Here is a 20,647-nt window from a genome sequence, read left to right as displayed (position 1 = left end):
AGAGGTGGGACCAGGTGTCTAGGAGGAGTAAGCATCCCCTGTCGACGGGTCACACCAATCATGAGCCCTATATCTTGATCAGACCTACACTGTGTATACACTCAGTCAAAACCAGTGTGCCAAGAACGGCCTAACAATCTGTATGAAACAAGTCAGACAGCATTTGACCCAATGATAGGTTGTATTGGCAAACTAGATTGTAATAACGACCATAGATTTTACGAAATGCTGACTTTAAACGAGACTGTTGAAACCTCTGCGCTATCAACTTGTTTGCCAGTAGCCAGCTTCGAAGCAGAAATCATCCCGGTTTTTTTTTATCAAGTTGAGTTGTTTGTTTGCCATTAATATCTGCTCTTAAATATATCTAAGATGCATATGACTTTTCAAATAACACATGGCTGCAAAGGAACGATGAAGTGCATGTAGAAGAACTGAACATAACTGAACCAGTGTTAAACACTGTCGGCAAAAGACCCCATTCCTAAATACAATGGGCCTCATCCACAACAATTCGGCGCTTTCTTTAAAATGCGAGTATAAATTATTTATTCAAAGTGTACCAAACATGTGCTTTGGATGACTGTAAATATAAATACATTTTCCATCTTTAATAGCAATCATTGGTGTTTAATTTAACATGCCATGCTATTCAATTTAGAAATTTGTCCATTAATGATGCCATTCGGGGGTTCTATTATGATTACAATTGCATTTTCAATTACAAAAGAAATCAATTCATATATCAAGGTTTCGCCATATCCAGAAGACAGTGCTGCAATCATATCGTGTCCATTTACAACATCAAGCAATATGGTGTTTGTTTCAGATCAGCAATGCTACATGTATGTCAGCTTAAACTGCTATATTGATGGCTTATTCATTTAACTATACAATAAAAAGTAAATAGATAATGCATATGTGATGAATAAATCAAGATACTACTCCATGATGTGAACTTGGAGAAGATTTTTAATGACGTATGATAATCAGTAAAATCAAATGAATTTATATCCCAACTTAAACAAGAGGTCCACAGGCCTTTTCGGTCAACTGTGTATTAAACGTATCAATAGCCCCAGGGGCTATATGAAAGGTGAAGATAACGAACAGCTATATAATTTATAATAACTCTCCTGCTTTGCATATTTAGATTAAATTCTAATTTTCAGCAGTAGTATAAAACAAGATGTGTTAAGTGTGTTCCCATGAGAAAACCATGCATAATGTAATACAATGTACCCGCAGGCAAATGTATCGCTTGGGTTCGAATTTACTATTAAAGAGTAAAGGTATAGAACTCTAAATATAGGGTGCCCAAGTAAGCCGATTTAAAAACAATAAACGAAATGGTATAAAATCCCTCTCTGTATTCTAATGTATTCATACATTACTACCAAAGTTCATCCCGAAATTCCGTATACTTTCCAAAATATGCAGAAATGAACTCGGAAAAATGCCTATTATTTTTGGTTGATTTTTAGCTGGGCCCTGGCATTATACGACTAAACAGAATGGTTGCGTATTGCAAAAAAAAAGGTATTACATAGAATGTGCAGCATAATATCATTTCTAAAAATGAATTTATCACCCCAATTCATAAACTGAAGTCCGTAATAGCTCCAATTGTCTAAATCTTTTAAAACCGTCTGCACTTTCACGCATCACAGCCATTTAGCCCTATCCCTTTTCCTAAAGGAATACCAACTTTGTGCTTGGGCATGTCTAATAAAGGTGTTTTTCATTAAATAACATGTGTAGCATGCACATTCTTCGTCTGCTCCGCCATGTTTGTTATCTCGAGGTCTCGTTTGTGGATCTACTGAAAATCCTGAACATTGACAATCAGCGCGAAAATGTAATTATTCAAGCCATTCCGACAAAGAAAGGAAAGTCATATGGTTGCAGGAAGAATATTTAGACTCTGCTGTTTGTTTTTAAACCGCAGAGAATACTTTGAAGGAATGTAATGTTCATTTCACTCTTTGAGTCGAATGCTTTTAAGATACCGTACAATACACATGACATATCGAACAGCCCTTGTATACCAGCCCCAAACATTGCTATATCGAATACAGATATCACTTTCCTCTAATAACCCTCAGCAGGGCCCTTTCTGACCGTGCCAGTTTTCTAGTTGCAATACGCAAACATTCTGTTTATTTTTTAATAGTAAATTCGAACCCAAGCGATACAATTGTCTTTGAATATACCTAAAAGACATTGATAAATGAAAATCTTATATATATATATATATATAATACAGAAAATTTCTCTTTATTTGGATACCTACTTCCGCCCCTACCCGGGGTTGAACTCACGACCTGCGGAACCAAATCTCTTAGCAGCATGCAACCAGCGCACTAGACCGCTCGACCATCTAGGCAAGTCTTAAAACATTGCTTTAGATGACGATGGAATTCTCACCACACTGTCACACGCTACACGGGCGTTGAGAATGGAAATGTGATACAGTTATTTAACGTGAGGATCATACATGATACACATTGCATTCGAAATATTTTATATAAAGCACGGAAAATAGCAATGATATATATATATATATATATATATATATATATATATATATATATACACAACATGTATATATATATATATATTGAAAGAGAAATGTCACTAGCATCTATGATGAAATTATTAGCATTTGATGCACCTCTGTATGCAAGACTCCCTCAATGAACAAGGGAAACTAACTATGACCAATCTCATAATTCCTATAAAGAATAGAAATTGAAGAGTAGGGCAAACACGGACCCCTGGACACTCCAGAGATGGGATCAGGTTTCTAGGAGAAGTAAATATCCTCTGTTGACAAGTCACACCTGCCTTGAGCCCTATAATTTACAGGTAAACTGGGCAATCCGTAGTCAAAATCAGTGTGTAAAAAACGACTTAACAATTGGTATGAAATACATCAGACAGCAATGGACCCAGTGACAGCTTTTTAGCCCTCTATCAATAGATAATTTTGATTGAAAATGAGAAATTTTATGGACTCCCGAAATCAAATAGAAACCCAGTGAATGGGCACATCTCTGTTTTCTGTGAAGAGTATTCAATTAGAACTATCCATAAAACAGTCCTCTCTGTTCTTAAGATTTGATATGTATGGGGAACCCTGGAGAATTATTATCACTTGACATTTTACATGCCTATAAAACTTTCAGTGGTGTGTCTGATACAACGTATACAATTTAGAATCCGTATTTTAAACCTCGCAGAATTTTTTATTGTAATAATGAAATGTACTTTTGCAAGAGTTTATGCAAAATCTATTTCACCAGCTCAATGTTATATGAATGTAACACTTTCCTGTTATAATGAATTTCTTGGGTTCCAATGCCTCTATAAACCTCCCTCAACAAGACATCCATATGTTGAGAATTAAAGCCATTGCAAGTTGAGCTGATCGACAGAGTGCGATGTGAGGATGAATGACTTTTTTTATTTTAAGGAGGGTGAAGTCAATTATTAATGGTAATCAGTTAAAAATTAAATCGTACCCGGTGAGATGTCTTATAATGCAGTGTGAATGAAACTGAATCCCGGCATAAGTTCAATATAATAAAGGAAAGTAAACAACCCATAAAATAGAAGATTACTCGTCTAAAATGTCAGAAATCCATTAGGGTATACCCGTATTGATCATGTGGAAGGTAGAAATATATAATTCTAGAAACACAAACATAGGAGAAGAATTGATTGGTGATAGGGGTTCTGCCATTAACCCCATTACCAGAACCCTTTCACCAGTTCTCTTTTGCCATTTTCTGTAAATCCTGAGGATGGGACAGGTCTTCCTAAAAAAAAATTACAATTGTTCGGGTTCTTTGCCATTTTAGTGCTTTTATATATATATATATATCTTTGCCATTTTAGTCCATTTTAGTGCTTTTATATATATATATATATATATATCTTTGCCATTTTAGTGCTTTTATATATATATATATATATATATATATATATATATATATGCATATCGTTCTAGTATCTCACCTTATATCTACTACATACAATTCTCATGATAAAGTGAGTACTGTGATTTCGACCATCATAGTTTATTCAATAAAGATAGAACTTGGAATTAATCATATCCTTTGATAAGTAATCCTGAAAATTCCTTTGTTAAACACCACTCTGATTCTATGCACAAGTATTTTGAAGTTGTCATCAAAAAGATGGTGGATTTCCTCAATGATAATATCTACGTAGTGTTTGGTGGTAAGGTCTTCCATCACTCTGACATTTAGATACATTGATGAAGTTTTATCTATTAACTATTTTCACTTTTATCTATATGACTTCTATAACTCCCAGTGAGCTCAAAATAAGACACGAGAAAATGTTATATATTTATATAGCATTGTTCCATAGCACCTGTATATGATGTTTATGTCTCTCAATTGATTAGATACGCGAGAGAGTTTGGGTATGATCAATCTGTACCGAGGCAGGCTACTGACAAATAAGGTGGTGTTATAAGGATTACAAACGTTATGGTCGTTATAATGATATAATTTGCAAATACAATCTGCCTTAGGTCGAATGCTGTCTGACGTATTGCAAACCAATTGTTAGGCCGCTTTTTACATACTGATTTTGGTAACGGTTAAGTTGTTAGTTTGCGGTCAGCATCTATGTTCAAAAAAATATCTAAATATGAAGCAGATACAGATGACTCTGGTGGGTTTTTTTTATATATCGAATTCACTAAAAGTGAAAATAATTAAAATGTTGTCAAAGATGAACAGATTGGATTATCAAGGCATCTTCCTCACAATCCTGCATCGCACATTTATAAAAGTCGGCTAAAACGACTTACCCCGGACACATTCAAAATTTTCGGATATCTTGTATTTTATGAGAAACTTACTAATTAACATATCGACTCAGACAGATACGTTTCACCACAGCCAAACACGAATTACAATATCTCATAAAGCTGGTGCATTATGCGCAGTTTCGATACCGGATAAAAGTCAAAGAAAATGATTTGCGGCGTGAGGAAATATGGTTTATGATTAGTTTTTGTTCATTTTGCTGAGTTTTAAAAACTGAATGTCCCTACCATAGGAAAAGTGTGAACGTGGCGAAAACCTTATTTACTACAATTGCTGTATTGCATTGAAATGAATCTTTAAAACAATAAATAACCCAATAGCAAACTTTAACAAGAGGCCTTATCGGTCACCCGACTGTTAGAAACATCACTAGTCCCAAGGGCTACGAAATCCACAAATAATTTCTTTTCTTGAATTCTAATATTCAATAGAAGTATGAAACATTATCTGTTCTTAATACTTAAATGTCCCCGAAAGTGCCTTTAGTGATGAAAGGCTTTTTTATGGTGTCCGGATAGGGACATTTGCAAATGCGTGACAGCGTGTTAGTCACAACACGCCGTCACGCCAATAAGCAACTCGTCTTCGCGTCGACAAGAAACGCGGCGTCACGCTAACACAACTTTACACAACTCGCCTTCGCGCCGACAAGCAACGCACCGTCACGCTAACACAACTTTACACATCTCACCTTTGCGCCGACAAGCAATGCGCAGTCATGAACTTTACACAACTCGCCTTCGCGCCGACAAGCAACGCGCAGTCACGCTAACACAACTTTACACAACTCGCGCTTGTCTGCGCGAAGACGAGTTGTGTAAAGTTGTGTTAGCTTGACGGCGAGTTTTGTAAAGTCGTGTTAGCGTGAATGCGCGTTGCTTGTTGGCGCGAAGGCGCGTTGCTTATTGGCGTTAGAGCACGAAAGCGCGATGCTTGTTGGCGTCACGGCGTGTTGTGACTAACGCGCAGTCACGCATTTGCAAATGGCCCTATCCGGACACCATATTTTATTTTACATAATATATGTAACATTAACACGATATTACTAATTTGGACCTTTTCAATACCCTGGGGTTACGAAATTCACCATTCTTTACATCCTTTTCTGCTTTTCCTAAATATGCATTTAGTTTAAGAATGTATCAGTAATATTAAAGACGTCTTTCAAAAGATAAAGACAACAATAAACATTGTGGTCATTTTCGTACCATTATGGAACCAAACCCTTACTCCCTTGGATCATGAAATTTAAAATTTTGTCAAAGGACTACCTACTCCTTTTGATTGATTGATTGTATATTGTTTAACGTCCCTTTCGAGAATCTTTCACTCATATGGAGACGTCATCACTGCCGGTGAAGGGCTGCAAAATTTAGGCCTATGCTCGGCTACTTATGGCCATTGAGCAGGGAGGGATCTTTATCGTGCCATACCTGCAGCGACACGGGACATCGGTTTTTGCGGTCTCATCCGAAGGACCGCGCCCCATTTAGTCGCCTCTAACGACAAGCAAGGGGTACTGAGGACCTATTGTAACCCGGATCCCCACGGGATTACTCCTTTTGAATATATATTTAGTTTCAATTTAGTATCAATATAATTAAAGAAGATATTTAAATGTTTTACAAATATACAATATATATACCATGTATGGCCCAGCCCTGGAGTCAGAGCCTCTACCCAGGGGATCATGAAAGTTACAGTGTTTGGTGGAGGCTTTTCTGTTCTACATCACTAGGCATTTAGTTTTTCTTACACATGTGCGGTTGTAGAGAGGAGGATTTTGAAAATTGGTAAATTTTTGACAGGTTTGCCCCACCCCTAAGGCCTTAAGGATGCATGCATCTTAAAATTTACAATTTATGTTCCCCTTGTCTCAAAGATGCTTCATATCAAATTTGAAAAAAATTGGAATGGCATTCATTAAGAAGTTTAAAATGTTCAATTATTAACGGACGACGACGGAAGCAGACCAACTGCAATAGGTCACCTGAGTTTACTCAGCTGATCATGAATTATTCTAAAGCGCTATCCAAGGGCTCTCGGAACAAATCAACATAGTGTATATTCCATCTTTCTTTGGCGAGATCAATTTCAGTAAATGCTCTCCATTCAGAGTCTTCATACTTAGTGGATTTATCAATAGTAGAAGTATCTCTTGATTAGCTTACAGAACTCCTCCATGAATAGTGAATAAAGGTTTCCTTCAAACCAACAGCAAACAAACGACCTGTTATCCTAAATCTTCAGCAAAAATGGAAAGACTAATGAAAGACATGGGTCGTTGTAAAATAGACTTCATGGTGTTTAGCCAGGTAAGCCGGTATATGTTGTAGAGGACGCTGTTGGTATCAATGTATTAAAATTTCATAACATCTGGAAGACCTCATTCTTGTTATAGTGCATAGTATATGTTCTGTGCATTACTGTTTCGCTGGGACAGAGACTCGGTCATGGTCATTATATTAAGTTTTATGTTTTCCACGTGTATACAATATTTACTGATAGAGAAAGAAATCGCTGCCAAACCTTTAGCTCTCGTATCTCATTACTTCACGCTGCATCTGATAAAATGTACCGTTTTCGACTATTTGTGCATTACAGAGGATCATCAACCATCAATTCTAAAGGCATTAAATGTCCTGCGTCTAGAAATAATCGAATTACCCATAATTGGGCACTGCATGTAGAGATTGTCACTAATAATACCCGCCTTCTTTACGGGGGTGATATTAAATATGTGTTCCCAGGAAAAGTGTTGGATTGATTGACAGTGGTCGTCGACTATTGGTGCTACGGCGTGTATTGATTCTAAATACCCCTCCCACTTGATAAATCCCATATAAACGAAAAGCTCTGGACGCTGAAATGAATTTTTTAAATATTATCGTCTTTGAAATATAAACTATTACATACCGATTACTTGGAGTAAAACAATCTTACAACACACAAACGCTGAATCACCGTGTGCTACCTTTACAGATTTCTTCATAGAGAATTCCATAAGGTAGGAAGCAAAGATTGAAAATATTTTATATCGTGTAATTTCATAATTTGGAGAGTAATTTTTTTTTTTACAGTAAATGAATGTACTCGAGGATCTAGAATAATTGATAGGACACATTCATTGTCAGAGCTACAAACCCATTGTGTAACACCTCGGTGCCTTTCACACAAGACTGTGTAATTTGACTTTTGAAAAGTTATTAATTCCGAGAAATGTAATTTAAATGTTATGGAAGTTGTTTTTTCCTTTTGTCGTACATCATGCTAATGGGTGCCTAATGACCGTCTCTTTGACGTGGAAAAAATGAAGATCCCTTTCTCGTTCATTATTTATAATTATGGAATTTCGTCGTTAAAAGTCATAACGCTAGCTTGGTTTTTAAGACTGGTATTTTCATATACAATGTACTTGTATAGAAATCATAGTTTACCGAAGTGGGATTTTTTTTTCCTTGTATGTTTGTATTGGCAAACTATCTCTCTTGACACAAATCTGAAACATGTCAATAGACGAGGAAATCGCGAGTTAACAGAAGCGGCTTAGAAAATTCCATATATATTATCCGTGAAATCTTCCCATGGCAAGTCATCAGCACGGCAATTTTCGTAGTATTACATGTACATAGAAACCAGATATAATTCTTGATTTATGGATAAACAAACAAATAACATCCCTGGAGAAGGGAGTTTTTTCTTAAATTTGAAGATCTCGATAATTGTCCGCGGAGAACGCCGTCTCTAGATGTTCATTTCCCGTTGTCGCATCTCTAATTGTGAAATGTATGGCCGTAGTTAGACGTCATCGGAGTCATTGAGAAAGACTTGAAATACTTATACAACTCACAAATGTCACTTGGCAAAGCAGTCCCTGCGCGAACGAAAATTGAACTGTACAATTGCAATGTAAGGCCATGACAGACTCTCTTGTTCAGCACAGTTCACCTTTTATTGCCCTAATCATAGGAATTAGCAATAGCATTTTTATCTTTAGATACGATTTGTTGTGAAGGAAATCGTCCGATGAGATTTAAAATGATTTTAATATTTTTTTTTTCATAGTCTATATTTTAAAAAACAATCGTACATTGGTAATTCACTATGTCTTGCAAAGAGGCGTTTCTACCAAATAAATTCAAACGAATGACAGAATTGTTGACGAGGTTCCCGGTCCTCAACAGCAACTTGTAGTTTTGTTGACTAGATTACAAGCAAGCGCTCTATAAAATAGTTGAATTTATAAGAATAATTCTGCATGTGTACTGAGGCTTGGAAACAAACTTCATTGTCCAGTGGCGGATCTAGAGGGGGTGCAATCCTTCCTTTTGGTTGAATATTTTCAACAAAAATTATGTTTTTTATTTTTTATTTTTTTTTAACCATTTTAGGGTCTTCACTCTTCCATTTTGGGGTGGTGAAAAGGTACAAACTTGGGTCACACCCCCTTCCTTGAAAATTTTCTGGATCCGCCAATGAATGTTAACTGTCAACTTCGGTTACTTTTCTGATACTATCTCAACTGTGATCATGGAGCTTTTGATATGCTATAGTATATCATTGATATTTCCAAAGCCATGATTAGACATTGTAATGATCCATGATTCCGGTTTACACCTAATCTAGAAATCATTTCCTCTTCATTTAGAATTATTATTATTAAAGTGGTGAACTATGGGAGCCTACAGATAGTTGTGTCGTGATTGGTATAAATATATTAAACACCTTTCACTGGTCACAAGCTGTAGTTGAGGACTAAGATTCTGGTGGAAGGTGTGTATGGGGTTTGATAACAGCATTAGAGCTCAGAGTAACAGGGTATTAATTAAGATCTTGTGTAAGATTAACTGTCCATCCCGTGGTGTTAAGTTGCGTAATCAGAGTCTGAGAGCCGGAGAAATAGGTTAAACCTATTAGTGGTGTGATGTAAATGTTCGGTATATTGGATGCCTATCTTAAAGGAATTTGGTCAATAACACTTATCTTGGTCAAACAAAACTTTAAAAACTTATTGGTCACATGGGTGAAAATCAACATTTTGGCTTCAACTAATATGTTGCTAATGTTGGATATCGAGGTGTGTTTTTAAGGAAGTGCTGAAAGATATGAAATTGTGATTGATCGAAACCATGAGAAGATTTTGTCTAAAGTGTAAAATCGACACAACTGCTGGACAGATGTGATGAATTATATCACTATTAACGAAATTTCTCTAGCACGCAGAACGGCATAAGGATTATGTATCGAATAAGAGCGCGTTCACATTGAAATATAATCCGGGTTCTTATCAGTTTCTGCGTGACGCAATCGTGTCACATTCCATGGTAAATTAATTTTTAATCGTAGGAAATTGCCAATCGACTTCAGTCCAAGTATATAAAGATATCAGTTTCGTATACATTCCATAAAAATTGCGCGTTTGTTCCTTACCATCGGTCTGTTAACACGTGACAGGTTTGAAATGTAAATGAGGTATTCTGTGGAAATCCACTTGTTTCGATGGTAGAGGACAGTTCTTGTGTCTCAGTCTTTTGTTTTGGGGAACATTCTACAAGACTTGTAGATTTAGGTTCCAATAAAATAATTCTTCATTTTAAACACTTGCAAAGAACGCCTATTGATAAGGGATTTGTTTTCCCACTAAAATTGACTGGTGCTTCTGTTTCAAACGTGCATGTGCAAAATTCCGGATGCCGATCGGTTATTCTCCATTTAATCAAATTGACCTAAATTCCGAATTACGACGATAACAATGATCTTTTTCCCGTCATATTTTCGTTTTTGACAAAATGTGCTTATTTTTACGCAGTTTTCTTCCAGTAAATATCGAGCGAGGGCCTCAACAAACTTTGTATCACGCCATGTAATCACCGTAACACTACACTTAAGGACACTTGATACAAACGAAAAGTGGATTGATATGCATTTTTGGCTTCATAAAATTCGTGAAGAATAGGGGACTTGTAAATTTTCTATGATTTTCAAAAGTTGTGATATATTACCCCTCCCTGTGTGATAACTCTATACAAATTCACCCCATTGTTTTTGGATTTGATGGAGACATCATGAGAATAATTATATTTGATGTGATAAATTGTACTCAGTTTATCTTCATTATTTTTTTGGGGGAAAGGTGTCGTTAAGCGATAGAAAACTTTGTGTCCAAACTAACAGTACGCTTCGTATAATACGTAATGGACATCATGATTATTTCAAGGTAATACTGTTTTAGGTAATACTGTATTACATGTAACAGGTAATACTGTATTACAGGTAACGGGTAATATTGTATTACAGGTAATACTGTATTACATAGTACCTCTACTATCAAATAAAATTACTGAAAGATGGAGTCTTTCTTTACCTAAAACGTCACAGTTGTGAATATTATGGGGACTAAGAGAAGCTGTTATGTGAAATGGTCATTTATAGATTTACCAGGATCTCGGATAGTACGCTTAAACAAGAAAACTATGGGAAACTGCTTTAGCGAACTTGAATATGATCGTGAAAGACAAGCGGCAATCTGCAGTGAAGCAGATCGTGAAAGACAAGCGGCAATCTGCAGTGAAGCAGATAATGAAAGACAAGCGGCAATCTGCAGTGAAGCAGATCGTGAAAGACAAGCGGCAATCTGCAGTGAAGCAGATCGTGAAAGACAAGCGGCAATCTGCAGTGAAGCAATGTGGAACTGTTGACTTTACATGAGATTATGACCATTACATTCCACGTGTACAAATGCGATACATCTACATGACGAAAAGGTGAAGATAACGAACAGTTGGTTGGTTTTATATTGTTTAACGTCCCTCTCGAGAATTTTTCAATCATATAAAGACGTCACAATTGCCGGTGAAGGGCTGCAAAATTTAGGTCTATGCTCGGCGCTTACGGCCATTGAGAAGAGAGGAATCTTTATTTTGCCACACCTACTGTGACACGGGGTCTGGGGTTTTGCTGTCTCATCCCAATACCGATATTTTAGTAAGCCTCGTTCTGACGTTACAAACGTTATCGCTTGTCTTTACCAGACTCTGCTCGTCGGAGATTTACGGAGAAAGCAGAGCGTCTGGTTGCACGAGAATATAAGAGATGACAGACTTGTAAAAGAAGGCGACTTTCGGTTTGCTGGTTCTTGTTAACTCTTTCATCAATTTTGTAAAGAAGAATTTCCAGTTTGTAGGTTATCATTAACTACTTCATCAATTTGATTACAATATCAATTATCATGATTAATCTTTTAACTTTATATTTAAACTTTAGTATCGATTTATGACATCAAAGTGGGGAAAACTGAAACTAGAAGATCTTGCGAAAAATGTGGTGTATGAACTCCGGTTTTCCGCTCTCCTTGATTTATGAAAAATGGACAAGCTTTAACTTCAGACATCGAAATATCAAATCACCTAGTGAACCTCTTACCGGACATTGTTTCAATATTACATCATTACAATGTGCTGTAAACTTTCACAACTCTCATTGAGAACAGGCACATTGATTGACGTTGTGATGATGTACTGTACATCATTACTGAATATATCAAAGCTCCAGACAGTGGTACAGGATACACCCCTCATAAAATGTCAGGTATTTTAAGGAGTTTGACTTCTTAGACATTGATTAGCAAACACAACAAAATGCCACGGAAATTTACTTAAGTATTTCCAACAGACTGTCATTTTCTCAAAAATCAAAATCCCTTGAAACGTGCAGATTTTCAATACTAATACAAACGCGCTGTAAAATAAGGTCTTCACCTGAAAACCGAGGGGGAAGTTAGGCGGACAAACCATGTGCCCTTCGTACAACAATAAATTTCAAATAAAAGGGCAAAGGTCCAGCAAGCGACGTCGAAAGGTATTAAAATTGCCACAGGATCCAAAGTGGTCCACAAAGAAGCTACACAGTTTAAGCTTGATATGTGACTGAGAAATGAACAGACGGACCTACAGACATCGCTGTACCATAATACGTCGTGAAGACGGGCGTATAAGATTGTACAAAGAACTTTACACTCCGACACCAACGGAAAATGTACTTCATAATTTGAATATTAATCAAAACGTGGGATTAGATTAATATTAGTATATTTACTGTATACGACTACGGCGTAATTGAATACTACACATTGTATCGATAACGTGGAAATTCGTCAGGGTTTCTTGTGAGAAACTCCTCATTACTTTGCGTAATTGACAATAATTTCGATGTGTGTATATGTTGCTTGATCGTGATAACTTGACATAAAGGCTTTACACGAAAAACCCGTGACTCTCTGACCAATTATGTTATTTACTGGCTAACCCACCGGTAACGAAAGCGGGGAATATAATATGCAATTGGTCAATAGTCCTTTTAGCCATTTAAGCTTAGAAATGAAAATAAACTATGACCTCAATTCATTTCCATTACTGCTCCATGACATCATTTTGACATCACGGCGGGTGTGACCGGTCACCAGGGGATGCTTACTCCTCCTAGGCATCTGATCCCACCTCTGGTGTGTCCGGGGGTCCGTGTTTGTCTGATCCCACCTCTGGTGTGTCCAGGGGTCCGTGTTTGTCTGATCCCACCTCTGGTGTGTCCGGGGGTCCGTGTTTGTCTGATCCCACCTCTGGTGTGTCCGGGGGTCCGTGTTTGTCTGATCCCACCTCTGGTGTGTCCGGGGGTCCGTGTTTGTCTGATCCCACCTCTGGTGTGTCCGGGGGTCCGTGTTTGTCTGATCCCACCTCTGGTGTGTCCAGGGGTCCGTGTTTGTCTGATCCCACCTCTGGTGTGTCCGGGGGTCCGTGTTTGTCTGATCCCACCTCTGGTGTGTCCAGGGGTCCGTGTTTGTCTGATCCCACCTCTGGTGTGTCTGGGGGTCCGTGTTTGCCCAACTGTCTATTTTTTGTTGTTTATAGGAGTTATGAGATTGATCGCTGTTCGTTATCTTCACCTTGCATGTTGTATTTTGTCCCATTCGAAAACTTTTCACTCATATAGAGACGTTAGCAACTGTATATTATAAGACCAATAGCATTCAGTTCCATTGATGATTCTGTATCGTACCAACGTCCATCGTGATGGGAACTTCCATATTAAGGTACTGTCTGAAAGATCCGTGACTTTCTCTTCTAATGCCGGGCGCTTTGTGAAGGAACACTCACTACCTATATTAGGATAGACAGGACACTTGTCACATGATTGAAATAATAGTGGCTGTTGTCGTTTTACTAGCCATGACATAGTCTACTAAATCATGCTACCCTAGGAGGAGTAAGCATATTGGCCGGTCACACCCGCCGTGTGAGAAATAATTCGTGATATAGTAGGAAGCTTCACTTTACGTCAAACCGGCGAAGGTCAAGGTATTCCGATCACAAAGAATATAATATCGCTAACACCATTCCATAACTACGGGATGGTTCGAATGCTTTTCTAAATTCAACGGTCAATTCACCGTTATTACCATTAGTTCCTTGATAATACTTATACTATCATGTGCACTTCACAGATAACAATTATTCTTCAGACAATCGGTTTAGTTAAGCCATTAATAAGACTAAACTAAAAACTCTTCGGCAACATTTTTTTCTGCCCAAAGAATGGATTTTATTTTTATGTTTGAGGGTCAAGGTCGCCAACCGAATGTTACTAGTTTCCAGATTATACATTGTGCACAAGGAATAAATTTACACTTATTAACTGTTTGTTTTTCAATTAAGAAATAAATTTCGTTTTTGAAAATATGTGTTTGATATTGTAAAATTATAGACTGGAATAGGCACTGTTGTAATTCTAATGTGTTACAATCTGTTCTTCATTGCGGTTTTTAAAAGGGCATTGTGTATGTAGAGCTAATGATTAAAATTCGTGTATACACACTGAAGGATTTTACAAATTGGATGACATTTCAATGAACTGTCACTGAAGTTGTAAAATCCTTCAAAATGAATTCTTTAACTGAATTTCTAATTCTACATCAAAGATAAATGAAATGGACATTATCCACAATTGTAATTGATCTACAGCACAAATAGCTCTCCACGAAAAACGAATCGAACATAATAATGCATATAAAGGTTAAACACTCATCGCATTACGCCTCGTTACGTCGGACTGAAAGTGGTTTGTCCTTAATGAATATTAGTAAATATCAATGGTGCGTTTACTATCAAGATGACATTCATTGCCACATTGTTATAAGCCGAGGCGCAAAACCACCCGCTAAACAAGTCTTGCAGTGGTAGGCATTGATGTCGATATTATCTCCGACACTTCGATCAGCTATCCTTTAAGCCGTGAAGAGTTATGTCAATAACGATAAAAAATTAGTAAATCACTTCTTTGGATGCGCTCGTACCTTTGGGAGCATTAGTACTCCATTTAGATTTCAGTTTTACAGTCCCTTTTCGACAAGCATTCACAAAGGTGCAACTAAAATACATTTCCTAGTTGTTACAATCCAAACAAGAGTACACAAGCGGCCGTTATTTATCGAGATATCGAATGTGTTTCCGAATCTCTTGCACGATCTCTGGGAAACACATATCATGGTCTGTTTAAGACCCTTTCAGACCAATAAATCGTGAGAAATCATTTGGTATAAGATTAATTGTGTACCGAGTTCTGGTTTGTCTAGTCTTCTGTTCACGCCTTCGAGTACGTAAAAGGTTTTTACATTTATAATGATCATTAGTAATCGCAACAAGTTTTTAAATTTTTAAAAAAAAAAATCACTGGTATTACTAGATGAAGCAGTTCTATTTCAAACAAAAGACTCGTTGTAAATTATCATGCGTCCGTGCAAGTTCGTTTCAAAATGTTTTACTTGCACGCACATTAAGCCTTGATATGTAAATTCCATTATCAATCGATTATATTTTTCTAAAGGATGAATTTGGTGTAGACGTTTTAGGGAGATGTGGGTCCTTTTCAATAAAGAATTTCTTCATCGCGATAATCATAAGGTTGGAGTCGCATCAAAGACTTGAATGCTCTAGGTGAACACCGTACTCCATATTGACGAGTTTTTGCTGCCGCCTGCAGGCACAGGATTCGTGGATACAAGGCCAGTTGATTAGGCGATAGATGTGGTGGTAGATTATAGGATTCCCTCCTTCTTCACAGAATTCATTTTATTTTGGCTTATTATCTTGTATAGTTACTAATTGCTTAGCAAATAACAAAGAAAAACTTTGGGTAGGGACCCGGTATTATTATTGGTTAATTTCACTTCGAATGTCGTGGAGAATTTAACCTGTCGAATAGGTGTGTCTAAATCTATAGCGGCATGCTTTTAAAGAGGTTCGCGCCTGAGTTTTGTCGTATTGTCAATTCGTTGGAAGTATATCTTTAATTGCTACATTGGAGAATTGTGAAATTTAAAGGAAAAACTGGGGTCGTCATCAGGCCCGTCGTCACGATTTAGTGATTGGTCCGGCCATTTTTATGATTGATCATTTCTAGGGGGGTCCGGGGGCATGCTCCCCCGGAAATTTTTTTATTCTAGGATGCCCTTAGAAGCGTTTTCCGGTATATCTGACACTAAAATTCGTGCGCTTTTTATGGGATTTTTGGGTTGGGCATTATCGGCCGAAATATTGGTCCGGCCATGGCCGGACCGGCCGGACCGCCGACGACGGCCTTGGGTCACTCATAGAGATAGTTACTGAGGTACAGATGTGTTAAATTTGACCTTTTTCGCTTCCGAATTTACACACGATTTACTCACATAAACTCGATCTGCCATCACAACATAAGCGACACAAAATAATCATTATATCTAATAATGAATAACGCACACATGTCTTCTATCAATATAGATATAAAAAGGTCCAATGATAGTAGATTGGAAATAAATAATTACCCTTTTGCACCATACATCATATGGAACTCGAGGGTTCAAACGAACATAGTAAGAGTACATGTGTATTGACTTTTTTTTTTAAAATGCCCATAAATCACAAAGTCTTGCCTTAAAATTTAAGATGGAACTTAAGAAAGTTGGGGTTATAAATTAAATTGTTAGACAAAATGCTGAATTTTCATACAAAATTTAGGGTAAATCAATATATATGTTTTAAAAATTCGGCTTTCTGTTTTCAAAATATATCAACCAAATAAATGAATTTACAGCATTTGATTTACTTCAATGTCTCTACTACTTTTATCATGAATTACAAAAATGAAATACACGCCTAGGGGTATGATTATTGACAATATATATGTTGAATAAATCGTGCAAATTTAGATACTTTTATTATAGATCCTTCCGCTACAAAATGTAGTCCTTTACAAACTCTTTCAAAATTGGAATCGGGGTACATTTTTTCCCCAACCTGATAGTATATGATATATCTGGACCACTAGAACAAATATTGACCATTGTCTACACAGCTATTGCATTTTGCATTGTTGTTCTCAAAAGCTGAGGAGATATCTTCCTTAACGAATTTTACTTATTTATTGTTAAGTATACTCCTAAATTGACTACAAGTAAATATATCTCGAGAGAACAAACGAAATTGTTGAGTAACGGTTTGATTTCGAAATGTTCGTATCTATCGATAAATATTAATCAAAATCTCATTAATCAGAACTAGTACATTTAATTACAAGATGTAGGTGAGATTATTTAATTTACCTCGATACATTGCCAGACGTAACAGAAACCACAAAGTTATATGACGAACGTCAATATTTATAATAGAAATGGTGGAAGATTTTTAATCAGTCATGGTAATTTATTCCAGGTCTTTTGGGTCTATGTCTTCGTTTCCAATGCAATTAAGCAAATTACATGACATTTTGTGTATGAACTACGTAAAACAACGCGATGTTAGAGTGCAGTAATTAACGCCGATGTTTAGTTTGATTACAAGTTGCTATTCGCACCCATATACACTGTCAATATTTAAGAAGCACCATCGACAGGGAGTAGAATTCCCTTCAATGTAATAAGCAAATATTTGTAAACAAACAAGTCTCTGAAAGCCTATCCTCTTCTAATTAGGGGCCATAGTAAAAACGGTGATCTCAGTCAATGTAACGTTTTAATTGTGAAACGTCGCAGTGAATACCAAAAAAAACAAAAAAAACAAAAAAAACCATTGAACGTGTGTTTAGTTTCCGGGAATTGTTGAAAACAAAAATTATTGACGCATCTAAAACTAAATGCTACATCGGGCATTTTAATGTTAAACAAATAGGAATTTTAAAAATAATGAAGTCTAGCAATAACAGACTAGCAACGGGATCAGAACGTCTTCAACAAAACGTGCAGCTATCTCTTCTTTATAAGGATATGGTTAAGTTTGCAGTCGTTAGGGACAGCATCCAGGAAGTCACTGGCTAGTAATTTGTATGTTACACCTGCTCTCTTCGTGTTTCATGATTTTTTAAAAGCTTGTTCGATAAAATAAAACCGACTTGGGATGAAATGACCGCCTGCCAGGCGAAGACAGTTGATTGTCTTTCCATTGTTAATTACGCTTTACCACTAAATTTAACTGTCTGTAAAACGTGGTGGTCAGGTGGTTTTTCTTTTGATTCTAGTGAATCGATCACAATGCTGAATATAGTATATATATATATAACCATTGCTTAAGGAAAGTCAGGGGCGCTAACACATTACAATCATTCTTTGAATTATTTATATAAGTTTTCCTAAATTTATTATTCTTTTGCAGGTTGCTTCATACCAAAGAGCAGCAGTGGACATGTGGCCAGCGAACAATGTTCATTTCGTGTTTGGATGTATCTGTTTAGTTCAACTATTTGTGTTTGCCGTTTCACAGCATGTCGCTTCAAGTAACCAAGACCTCACAAAGGATTTGGGAAGTATAAAATTTTTAAACAAACAAATAGAAGATGGCTCATCGAAACAATCGGATGACTCCTTAGATTTTCAAAACAGTGATACATCAGAGAACCTAGGCGATCTCTCGGAATACGACAAACGTGCACTTGATAGGTACTCATTTTTTGGTGGGCTTGGAAAACGCGGATTGGATAGGTACAGCTTTTATGGCGGACTAGGAAAACGAGCTTTGGATAAATTTGGATTTCTGGGTGGACTAGGTAAGCGTGCTTTGGATAGATATGGATTTTTTGGTGGACTTGGAAAGCGATCCCTTGACCGTTATGGATTTTCAGGATCACTTGGGAAAAGGAAGCTGGATAGATATTCATTCATGGGCGGTATCGGTAAACGGAATTTAGACCGATATGGCTTCGCTGGAAGTTTGGGGAAAAGAGCATTAGATACACACGGATTTTCTGGAAGTCTGGGAAAGAGAAAGCTTGACAAGTTTGGATTCATGGGAGGTTTGGGCAAGCGTCGACTTGATTCTCATCGATTTGTAGGAGGTATTGGCAAACGAGCACTTGATCGGTATGGATTTTTCGGTGGTCTCGGAAAACGTGCAGATTCCTCGTCAGATGTCCCAGAAGTGTTCGAAGATAGAAAGTCTGAGCACAAACGGTTATATCCATACTGGTACTACAGGCAAGGCGGAAGACCAATACTTACCCAGACAAGGGGAATAGATCGATTCTCCTTTGCCGCAAGGCTTGGAAAAAGATAGTGCTAATCACAACTCAAATGGACATCTGTGTTAACGGTCCAGAACATTTTCAAACATATCTACATAATTGGTTAGAGTTTCCAGCCTTACGTATATACGTTAAAACTTAATAACAACAGAAACTTTAGTTTGGTAAGGAAATAAAAAATTTCGATAATCATGCGAGAGGCTAGCTTTGTTTTCAATGAAATGTTGAATTTTGACAAGTTTCCGAATAAGTATTTGTCTTTTTTCTCTGCGCATTCAAAATTCACAAACGCCAACCGGAAGAAAGATGTAAACTGACTACTGAGCTGTATTTTGTTTCTGAATTAAGATTAGTTTTGCAATATTGCAGCGAACTCTTGTATGTGCGTTTGTAGGAGATTCTGTGTTATGACCATGTACAGTGGAGTCCAATTCATCTGAATCCTAGTCACTACTAAACGAATTATCTGGATGACACAATATGAATTTTAATTCGATCCGCAGCAAACGAAAAACTCACCCTATGCTTGTACTTCTTACATACAATTTCTACCAATATATATTGTCATGTTAACTGAGGAATAAGAACTCTTCAGTCATATTTTGGTATATACGTTAAATAGTTACTAATAAATGAAGTTGAACAGATACACTGTTTATTTTCTTATTTTTGATTTAAAACCGAAAAAAAAAATTCTATAAAGTCTGTCCGGGATCGTTAAATATAGAAACAAGGCAGGGTAAGGACCCAAGTTCACTTGAATGTCAAAATCGTGAAACCTCATAAACCTTGTTTTATGAAGATGCCTTAATAAATACGAATGTGAGTGTCTAAGGCCTAAAGATTGTCACATATTTTAGCAAATTTAGGGTTTTAGAAAAAATGGCATGTTTATACTATTTTTTAAATTATTATTTTACATGCGTTTTGTTTTGAGAAATACTGAACACATGTTTGCCTCTGCATTATTTATATGCGAAGTTGTAACTGATACTGATGTACAAAATATACAAGTTTAAGAGGTAGACAAGAGTGCACTCTATATGTTCCGAGGTTTCATATTCTTCAAATTTGTCTTTTTTGACCAAACGCGAAGAATTTTAAAAGTAAGTCGGCCATTTTGACTATGTGGTACACCTCTTTAAGGAATACATGTATGATGTACCTTTTTTTGTTGCTATACAACATAATGTAGCATTGTTTTTAAAAGTGAATATGTTAGCTATGACAAAATTGTTACTGAT

The 20,647-nt window shown here is 36.7% G+C and overlaps 1 protein-coding gene across 1 annotated transcript; it reads left to right on the top strand.

Moving 5' to 3' along the window:
- The first annotated feature begins 7,710 nt into the window (after positions 1-7,710).
- LOC125683616 (buccalin-like) lies at positions 7,711-20,052 on the top strand. The gene is made up of 2 exons (XM_048924960.2): positions 7,711-7,872; positions 18,539-20,052. The coding sequence occupies exon 2, from the start codon at positions 18,569-18,571 to the stop codon at positions 19,433-19,435; it is 867 nt and encodes a 288-aa protein (XP_048780917.1). The 5' UTR covers positions 7,711-7,872; positions 18,539-18,568; the 3' UTR covers positions 19,436-20,052.
- The last annotated feature ends 595 nt before the right edge of the window (positions 20,053-20,647 follow it).

This window comes from Ostrea edulis, chromosome 6 (genome assembly GCF_947568905.1).
Source record: "Ostrea edulis chromosome 6, xbOstEdul1.1, whole genome shotgun sequence".
NCBI classification, from domain to species: Eukaryota; Metazoa; Mollusca; class Bivalvia; order Ostreida; family Ostreidae; genus Ostrea; species Ostrea edulis.
This window is presented reverse-complemented; position numbering and strand designations above follow the sequence as displayed.

Bases quoted from the DNA above. Each gene is read 5' to 3' on its own strand.
- LOC125683616 (XM_048924960.2), top strand. From the start codon at position 18,569: ATGTGGCCAGCGAACAATGTTCATTTCGTGTTTGGATGTATCTGTTTA.